The 10,829-nt window shown below is 42.0% G+C and overlaps 1 protein-coding gene across 1 annotated transcript; it reads right to left on the reverse strand.

Annotated features, from left to right (window-relative positions):
- Positions 1-7,220: 7,220 nt before the first annotated feature.
- On the reverse strand, positions 7,221-8,014 carry LOC148923350 (norbelladine synthase-like). Its single transcript, XM_089059883.1, has 2 exons — positions 7,774-8,014; positions 7,221-7,683 (listed from the first exon to the last, which is right to left on the reverse strand). The coding sequence occupies exons 1-2, from the start codon at positions 7,868-7,870 to the stop codon at positions 7,394-7,396; spliced, it is 387 nt and encodes a 128-aa protein (XP_088916009.1). The 5' UTR covers positions 7,871-8,014; the 3' UTR covers positions 7,221-7,393.
- Positions 8,015-10,829: the final 2,815 nt, after the last annotated feature.

Consider the following 10,829-nt stretch of genomic DNA (forward strand, 5'->3'; position numbering starts at 1 on the left):
TTTCTCGACAGTAGGGTTTGAACTCGTCGCCTCCGTCGACGCTTCTCTGACCTTCTCCTTCGGTGGATTTTTCCCACAGGCTGAACGCGGCATCGGATTTCTATGCATTTTGGTTAACGGCGGTGGTGTGCGGTGGTAGATGATCAGTGGTGGTGGTTGCTTTCGGTATCTGTGGAGAGAGAAAAGAGAAATTTGGAATTAGGTTTTTGGGAGTTATGAGAAATTTAATTTTAGGGGAGGGAAGTTAATTAGTTTTTTAGGGAAGTTATTTTAGGAAAAAGGAAAATAAAAGAAAAAGAAAAGAAAATAAAACAAAATGTCATGATTGGCTGCAGGTGAAAGGTCGCGTCCTGACGCAAGCAACCGTACGCTTCGCCCAGCTTTTTGAAATTCAGATTTCAAACTTCCTCCTGATTTTTCTCCACTTCCCTCTGGCCGGTTAACTTAAACACTTTAAAAAAAATGAAACATTCTGAGCATCTGGGTCAAAGAGATGAGCTTTTCAAACTTGTGCATTTTCCACGGATGCTCAGAATTTCAAAAATCTTTTTGGGTTTTAGAAGTATTTTTCTTTTTTTTTGTATTTTCATAAAAAAACTTATTCAAGTTATTTACATCTAAATGTTTGAATATTCTTGTGAACTAGCTGGTCCAGTCAGTTGATCGAAAATTCTACCCTATCTACCTGACCCAATAATTCCCGAAGAATATTTAAACATGGCTTATTAGGCAATAGTGGAAGGTGTGTGGAGTGGAATTTCTTCCACTTCACACAACTACGAACTATCCCTAAACACCTTCACTCTATGACCATTAACAAGGAAAGGAACAGAGTTAGCATTGACTCCCTGAATTTCCACTGCTCCAATTGCTCGAATGCCAACGATCGTGTATGGGCCTATCCATTTGGACTTCAGCTTTCCCGGCATGAGCTTGAGCTTCGACTGAAAAAGGAGTACTTTCTGCCCGACCTGTAGCTCCTTGACCCGAAGGTTCTTATCGTGCCAGAGTTTGGTTCTCTCTTTATACCACATGGCTGAGTCATATGACTCCAGCCTCAATTCCTCTAGCTCCTGCAGTTGCAGCTTCCTCTCTTCCTCACAGGCATGAGCCTTCATATTCATTTCCTTGACTACCCAATACGCCTTGTGTTCTATCTCCGCGGACAGGTGGCACATTTTTCCAAATACCAATCTGTAGGACGACATTCCAATTGGTGTCTTGTAAGCGGTCCTATAGACCCAGAGGGCATCATCAAGACGCTTACTCCAATCCTTCCTCGAGGTATTCACCGTCTTCTCCAGAATGCTCTTGATCTCTCGACTTGAGATTTCAGCCTGACCATTTGACTGGGGGTGATATGGAGTAGATAACCGATGGTGGACTCCATATTTCCTCATCAGTGCTTCAATCTTCCTATTACAGAAGTGAGTCCCTTGGTCTGAGATGATCGCTCGAGGCACCCCATATCGGTTGAATATATTGGCCTTTAGAAACTTTGAAACTTCCTTCGCGTCGCTTGAACTCTTCCCCTTGGACAATTCTGCTTAAGTGGTACACCACTCTATTCTCGGTCCCTCTCTTATCTCTGACTTCCCAGTCAAACTGTTGAAGTAGCAACACCCATCTGATCAGCCTTGGCTTGGATTCCTTCTTGGCCAGGAGATATTTAATGGCTGCGTGGTCAGTGAACACTATTGCCCTTGACCCTAGTATATATGGTCGGAATTTTTCAAATGAGTACACCACAGCCAGCATCTCCTTCTCGGTGGTGTCTTAATTCTTCTGGGCCTAGTTGAGAGTTTTCAAGGCGTAGAATATAACATAACTTTTTCCTTCGATCCTCTGCCCAAGACCGCTCCTATTGCAAAATCACTTGCGTCGCACATTACCTCGAAGGGGTAATTCCAGTTGGGCGAGTGGATTATCGGAGCTGTGACCAGACGATCTTTGAGTAGCTGGAGGCTTCTTTACACTTGTCATCAAACTCAAACTCCACATCATTCTGGAGAAGTCTTGTCAGGGGCTGGGCGATTTTTGCGAAATCCTTAATGAACCTTCGGTAGAACCCAGCATGCACCAAGAATCCTCGAATTTCCTTCTGATTCGTTGGGTGTGGAAGTTTAGAGATCACCTCCACCTTCGCTTGGTCCACCTCGATGCCCCTTTCTGATACAACATGTCCCAGTATTATCTCCTCCTTGACCATAAAGTGGCATTTCTCATAGTTTAGCACCAAGTTCTTCTTCCTACACCTCTCCAAAACGACATCCAGGTACCCTAGGCAAGTCTCGAAGGAATCCCCATATACGGTGAAATCATCCATAAAAATTTCTATGCAATCCTCCAGCAAATCTAAGAAAATGCTAATCATACATCGCTGAAATGTCCCAGGAGCGTTGCATAGACCAAAAGGCATTCTTCGGTAGGCATATGTTCCAAAGGGGTAGGTAAATGTGGTCTTCTCATGATCCTCCGGATTGACATAGATTTGGAAGTATCCACTGTAGCCATCTAGAAAGCAGAAGTATTGCTTTCCCGCTAATCTTTCCAACATTTGGTAAATGAAGGGTAGCGGGAAGTGATCCTTGCGTGTGGCCGCATTGAGTTTCCGGTAGTCTATGCACATTCTCCACCCCGTGACTAACCTTGTGGGCACAAGCTCGTTGCGGTCATTCGTAACTACTTGTATTCCTGATTTCTTCGACACCATGTGAACAGGACTCACCCACTCGCTATCGGGAATGGAGTATATGGTTCCCAGGGCCAGCAGCTTCAATACTTCTTTTAAGACTTTCTCTCTCATGTTGGGATTGAGTTTCCTCTGGAGATCCCGGTGTGCCTTAGCTCCTTCTTCCAAACGGATGTGGTGCATACATAGATCGGGGCTGATCCCCACCATGTCACATAGAGTCCACCCTATTGCTTTCTGGTACCTCCCCAATACTTCCAATAATTTGATCTCCTACTCCTGGGTCAGATGGTCGTTGATTATAACTGGCAGAGATTCACCCTCGCCTAGGTAGGCGTACTTCGGTCCCGGAGGAAGGGTCTTCAACTCTTTCTTTGGGGGGGTACTTCAGGAGGCAACGGGTTCCTCTCCATACCTTTCTTGACTAGCTCATCCAACTCTGGCAACTTTTCCACACTGGCTAGTTGGACTGGTCCCTTGGACCCAGGGGATCCTGATTGGCCACAGAAGTCCATTATTGTCTTTGTGATTTCTTCATCAGATAGCCCTTGCTTAATAACTGCTTTGCACCATCCTGCAACTTCTTTTTTCATGGATTCAGTCATCTCCGAGGCATTAGCCTGTTCCTGCAATAGTTCGGTCTCAAGAAACCCCTAGATCAGGGGTTAATGACATCAACAAAATGGAGGTTTTCCACGTCAAGTGGTTTCCTCATGGCCTCATTAATGCTAAAAGTGAATTTCTCCCCATTGTAATCTAAGCAGATGGTTCCATCAAAAACATCAATTACAGTCTTAGCGGTCCTCAAAAATGGTCTTCCTAAAAGAACGCCACTAGACTCAGCAGTTTCATTTTCACTCATCTTTATCACATGGAAATCAGCAGGGTATAGAAAATCATGTACTTTTACTATCACATTTTCTAACACTCCTTCAGGGCTAAGGCATGATCTATCAGCTAACAGGATCACCACTTTCATATCAGTCATTCTTGCTCCTACCAGTTTTTTATATATGGAAAGCGGTAACACATTAATAGACGCACCTAGATCACACATAGCATGCTCGACTCTAACACCTCCTATAGTGATAGGTAAGGTAAACATACCTGGGTCAGTCTGTTTCGACGGCATAATCCTCTTCTGAATTACTGCAGATACATTCTCCCCGATCACGTTCTTTCCATCGGATTTTGCCTTGCCCGCAATGAACTCCTTGATGAATTTGCTGAACGGGGTCAGCTTCAAAGCTTCCAGGAACGGGAGATTGATTTCCAATTTTCCAAAGATCTCCATGAAGTCCACGGGGTTGTCCTTTTTCTTATTGGCATCCCCTCGGTAGGGAAAAGGTTTCACCCTCTTAGCTGCATTGGTAGGATCTTCTTTAGAGGGTTCTTCAGTCTCTCCTTTCTCCTCTTCAGTTTCTACCTTAGGCTCCGGGTCTAGGAAAAATGGGTCAGCCATTCGATGTAACGGTCTTCCTAAATCACCGGCTTGAATACTATCCTCTGCTCTGACTTCTTCTTCTTTGGTATCTTCTTTTTGCTGGACCGGGTGAATAACATCCTCGCTCATTGACATTGGTATCTCATCATTTACTTTCAACTTGGGTCTCTCATATGCTTTTCCGGATCTCAGGGTAACTTGGCTGACATTTGCCCTGTCTGGTGGCTTTACTGAGGCTGGAATTCTTCCTTCATTTCCCCGCATATCGCTCAGGGACGTCGCGATCTGAGATAATTGCTTCGACATCAGATCTATTGCAGCTTTGTGTAATTGCTGAGCATCCTGGAGCTTGTGGACTACGTCATTATTGGCCTGTAAGTTGTTCTGCATGTGTTGTTGAGAACTCACTAGGCCGTGGACCATATCATCCAGATTCCTCTGGGGTCTAGATTTCGGTTGACTGCCACTTGGCCCTTGACCATGATTTGGTCCACCTCCTTGATGTGGGCGGAAGTTTCCTTGACCTCCTTGGTTGTTGTTGTACTGATTCCCTGGTCCCTGATAGTTGTTGTTCCTCTGATGTAGGGGTACATATGAGTTTCCCTGGTTATTCTGATTCCTATTGTTCCAGTTGGGCTGATTTCCTTGACCTCCTTGACTCCAATTACCCTGTCCTTCTTGATTCCTCCCAAACCAGTTGGACTGATTCCCTTCACCTCCTTGATTCCAGTTGCACTGTCCTTCTTGATTCCTTCCGGACCAATTGGATTGCCTCCCTTGGTTTCCTTCTAAGTTAGTAATCTGGAGTTGAGGGTTTTTATTCCCATCAGACCACATGAAGCATGGATTGTCCCTCCATGGAGCGTCTTTAATTTTCCACTGGTTCCAATTACTGCCCTAATTATTTTTATTCCAATTTCCCACAGCATTTATATGGGCTGGACAATCCATCTCTCCTTGAGGTCCATAACAATTGTATCCATCCTCTGGACCCAGTGCTTGTTTATCTTTTTCTGGTGAGTTGTTCTTCCCCAAGGCGGTTAGAATAGTCTTCTCCAGCTGCTCCATTTTAACATCCATCCTTGCGTCTACTCGAGCATCCAATTTTTCTTCACTTTGCAGCATTACTGCATCTACACTTCATCTCCTTAGGATGGTACGAGGTGAATCGTATGCCTTATTTTCATCAATTAATCTTCCCAGGATCTCTCGGGCTTCGCTCACCTTCCTCTTGGTGAAATTTCCTCCACTAGCGGTATTCATCAGGTCTTTAGACTCAAGTTTTGCCCATTCATAGAACAGATAGTAGGTTTCAGCTTCCGTCATCCTGTCGTTCGGGCAAGCATCGAGCAGTCCCTTAAATCTAGACCAATATTGACTCAACGATTCATCATAGTCTTGCTTGCATTCCTGGATCACTTCTTAAGAGCATTCGTTTTGTTAGAAGGGAAAAAGTAATCCAGGAATTCCAACTTGAAATCCTTCCATCTATGAATTGAGTCTGGTGGCAACCTTAACAGCCAAGTGTTAGCGTCTCCCTTCAGCGCATACGAGATCGCGCGTAGGCGGTAATCCTCCTCTGTTGTATCGTTGGGCCTCTTCTGAATACTGCAAAACTTACTGAATTCGTTGAGGAATTCGTATGGACATTCATTCCTCCGACCCGAGAAATTGGGTAGAACGCCCAGCACGTTCGTTTTGATGTCGATCGCCCTCTGGCGTTGGGCAGAGATGATAGCCTGGGCAGGCTCACCATCTAAATGGGCAGTGAACGAGCCGATCTCCGGGTCATCGTCGCCTGCGTTGGCCATATCGCCAACACCTTTTTCCTCTGTTTCTGAGGTTGACTCTGGTTCCTCCTTAACTGTCGGGGTGGGTTCCTCGTCACTCTCTGAGCTCAGGTGAACTGGATCTCCGGTTGTAAGCCCTGATCTGGTGGTAACTGGAAATATGGTTTCCTTGACCCGCCAACTTGTCTGGGCACTTCTCCAACCAGGTGAGTTGTTCCAGTATCCGAACCTGGAGCCCCTGCTCATAAACTAAAAAAACAAAATAAGTACACTATTTACACCAAAACATTCGCAAACACACAAATAACACCATCCATCCCCGGCAACGGCGCCATTTGAAGAGCTATAGAAATGCGTGCAGTGCGGTGTGTGATATCTCTCGATCTAAATAACAAGCAATGGAAACCCAGATTACTTATACTTTTGGATTTGGATGGGGAGTGCAATATTACTTTTGTAGTGGCTGCTCGTAATATTCCAATTATAAGCTTATATTAAATTGGGTTTAATTTAATTAGTAGTAAAAAGCTAATTGGAGGAGCCCATATTCAAAACCTTCATAGATCCCTGTCTGGGCCCAATATGTGACTTAATATAAATAGGAGAATAAAGGAAACAGAAAATACACTTATTTTCTAATCAAAATTTTCGTCCCCCTCTCCTACACTGTGAGGGACGATTTTTCTCCTTCGTGGGAAAGGTTTTTCGTCTTCTTTATTTAAGTCCTAGTATACTGGTGAGATCAGCCACCCTGATATCAGTTTACAGTCCGGAAACCAGACAGAAGATCTGGGGTTTAGTACTGAAGATCTTCACGTGGAGAAGGCGCTAGCTATCTGCGATTCTTTGGAGAATCATCAAGGTAAAATAGCTAAACCGTAGAAAAGCATGTTTTAGGTTTTAATTAATATAAAGCATGATTTATTTGAGCTATGAGCATGATACATGTGATAATTACACGAATAGAATTTGTCTAATTAATCTGCTAAATAGATCAGGATTATTATGTAATCAATTAATGCACGCTTCCGCTACCAACCCCTTCACCCTCCCCCGCAACAAATCGGGCTAAATTTTCATCTGTGGACCCCAAATCATGAATCGTACTTCTTAATTTGTAATTTGCAACCATCCCTCAACCATAAGAGTGTGGCTCACATTCCATTAATTTTTTCAATTCACTTTCTATTAACATTTTTTAAAATTCGTGGCGGGATAAAGTGTGATGTTTAATAGCTAACGAAGAGAGTAGGATTTTCTTGTGGCGGCTTTTTCAAGATTTCATAATTATGAATTGATAAAATATGAAGATTCATATTGATTGTTGTTATTAAAAACATGGAAAAGAGAAAATAAAATACAAAGATATATAGTAAGAGGATAGAAATTTATTAGTAAACATGAAAGTAAAACACACAGCCCCAAGTTAATAGTAGATCAATTGTCATTGTTGCGGCTAATAGTAGATCAATTGCCAGTGTTGTGGAGCAAATACTGAATAGAGTGTTGCACGATGGCGATGAGTGGTTGAATGGCAATGAGCGCAACATTCGCTGCAGCTTCCTCTTTGAGCTCGTACTCGATCCCATATCGAATTATACATTGCTTCTCGTTTCCCTCCACCTCTATCACTTTGAATCTCACACGATACAGAGTGAACCCTAGATCCAGAAATCCACCTTCCACCACTTCTACCTCCTTCACACGCTTCTCGTGATCTACCACCATGAATTTCTCCTTGCACAACTTCAATCCCCCTACCATCCATGCTCAATTAATCAATTAAATTAATTCGGATAATTACATCAATCTAGCGGAATTTAATTGAAATTGAAGGTGGATGGTACCTGGATGGAAAATGAGCTCGAGAATGGTTCCGGCGCCGCCGTCGCCTTGGACAACGTTGATCCGGCCGATGAGGTCGGGGAGGGCTTCCTTCACCATTTTGGGGAGCTAGAGAGTGCTGCAGAGCTTCCACGCTTCGGTTGCCGGTACGACAACCGTCTTCTCATCGGATATTGTTCCGTACATCTTCAATTTCTGGTTGCGTTAAAGGAGATATCTTTTCACTACAAAGAGGAGTTGAGATTGAGAGGGTTAATATTTTATAAAATAAGGGTGTGTTTGAATTGGTAGATAGGGGCATTCATAGTGCATTTAATGGCCCAATGTAGTGTTTGATTTATTGGTTAAATTTTATGTGTGACTCGTTTAATGGGCAAGGGCCCGTTGAATTAAGGCTGAAAATGACTATTTTATTATCATGAAAATGACTGTTTTATTGATCTATGTCAATAGGTGAAATAATTCTGCGTCATGTTCTACCATCAAACTAATAAAAATAAGAAACATCTATGTCACTAATAATTTCATTGGTGGATTACTTCGACCTGAGCTCGATTGGGATGGTTCTGTCAGGGGCGTCGCAGCTGGGGAAGGAGTTGGAAGCGGCTCTGCTCAGCCGCTTGTCGCAGACGGTTTTTGGACATGTGAAAATTGAAAATTAACTGATATACCTAACTTCATTTTTCATGTCCTTTAATTACTAAATTCAATTTAATTACTCCCTATATTTGTGTAGAGATTATAAGAATTATACTACTAATTGATTTACTTTATTTTATTCTAAATTCAGTGTTAGGAAAATTAGTTGGGTAGGTGGAGGAATGTGAAGTTAGGTCCGATTAATTTGTCATTACTCCTTATTGACGTGTTGCATATATAAATAATCAATTTGAATCCTTATTATGGTACCACTTGCATCCAATAATTTGTCAATTTTGAATTATAATATAACTAAACATTACTTACGAAAATATATAGGATGGACAAACAGGCTAGGAAATTTATGTTTATTAGTCAGCCCATGAATTTATTATTTTTGTCTAATATCATAAATTCCTTGTGGTCTATCTAACCCACCTAGAATAATGGACAAACTGGCTAGGATATTTATGTTTATTAGTCACCCCATGAATTTATTACTTTTGTCTAATACTCCATCCGTCCACGAAAAATAGAGCACTTTCATTTTCTACACTCGTTTTGAAAAAATGATAGTAATAAATAGTTAAAGTGGAGATGAAGAGCTATAGAAATGCGTGCAGTGCGGTGTGTGATATCTCTCGATCTAACAGGTCCAGAGGATTCAACTAGTTCACAAAGGCTAGAAGATCATGAAACTATCAGACATGGGTCGTTGGATGCACTCTATTTCTTCAAAAACCTCAACCCACTATACTACAACTAGCACAGGGAAGTAAATGATCGATCCCACGAGGACGATTGTGTTACGAAACTGCATTTGAGGATGTTTTGGGAAAGGGTGGTTGGCTACTGCCATGCAATTTTATGGGTCGAGTACTAGATCTACTGGGTCTGAGAGACTTAAACTACTTTACTCTACCTACTGGGTCTAAGAAATGAGAACATACGGAACATGCATGACTTAGAGAAATGAAATATTTGAAAGTTCTAAGACAACTGGAGTTAACTTAACTAGACGAACTTTCCTAATTTGGACAAACAGAGACAAAGCAAACAGTGGGGACAAGTTTCCTTAAACTACCAGGGTCTGGAAAAGCATGCAGAAAAGTAAAAAGACATGCAGAAAGTACTGACAGGGTCTGGAGAACATGCAGAAAGTATTGACAAAAGCAGATCTGGTTCTAACTACCAACAAACTTCATCTTCTTCGGGAATCAAACGAGAATAGCAGGTAAAACAGAGCATTAAACACCATGAAAACAGAGCAAACTTCAGATCTAAACTTAAAACGAGAAATTAAAGCCTAAACTAACAGATCTACGCTACTGGACCTAGAGGATGCAGAAACAGAAAGTAAATAGCCATAATCATGCAAGACGTAAACAGCAAACACCAGATCTACGAAACTCCAACTCAAATCCACCACGATTCAACAAATTCAAACATCTCCATACGTAAATCCACAACCTCCATCAACAAACCAACAGATTTCAGCTCCAAACATCAAACAATCAACAAGAACGAAAGCTGAAAGCAAGAAATAAACATCAACTCAACGAGATCCAATAAAAACCAACATAAACTTCCATAATAACGAGAACTAAGTTCGAATCCAGTAGATCAAAGCAAGAACTAGAGTTATGAAACCAAAAACCAACAAGTACTTGAAACCGAAAGTAAACTAAACAAAGCAAGTAAACATTGTTTCTTCGCCTTCACAAGGCGGTGTTACACAGCAGCAAAACAACGATGAACCACCACGGTAGCCGGAATCACTCCATCTCCAAGTGCGCAGCAAGTGAAATAAGGGTTTTGAAGTGCAGAACTAAGGAACGGAACAAGAGCTTGAGCTAAGAGTGTGTGTAGAAGTGGCTCCCTTGTTCTTCAAAATTGGACTCTTTATATATGTGAGGCTCTGATCCCTAGGGTATCCTTCTGGTAATTAGACGCTTTTGCCCTTGAATAAGACTTTAAAATAATCTGCTCATGCTCCATTCTGCTCCTGTCGAAATAAATGGAATATCTCGAATAGAAAATCAGAGTATCATTTCAATCAACAACTCGAAAAGAATAATATCTCAACAATATATGACCTCAAAAGAGATAACATTCAGCGGAAGCATTTCAAGAGTAGAATAATGCTATGTATGAAGACACAACATAACATTTGATAGGCATTCTTTACTTTTATGTTCAACACCCACCGCGCTCGTCACCGCTCAACCTGCACATAAGGAAAACATATACAGGGCTGAGTACTTGATGTACTCAGTGAACAAATGCCAAAACAATTTTATAAAAACAGTTATGTCATGCCACCATTGAGTGAATCTCGGGTTTTCCTTATATGCAGGTTAAGCGGTGACGAGCATGGTGGGTGTTGAGCATAAAAGTGAAGAATGTCTATCAAATGTTC

This window comes from Salvia hispanica, chromosome 6 (genome assembly GCF_029641045.1).
Source record: "Salvia hispanica isolate PSC_SH4W2 chromosome 6, Shi_PSC_v1, whole genome shotgun sequence".
Taxonomy (NCBI): Eukaryota; Viridiplantae; Streptophyta; class Magnoliopsida; order Lamiales; family Lamiaceae; genus Salvia; species Salvia hispanica.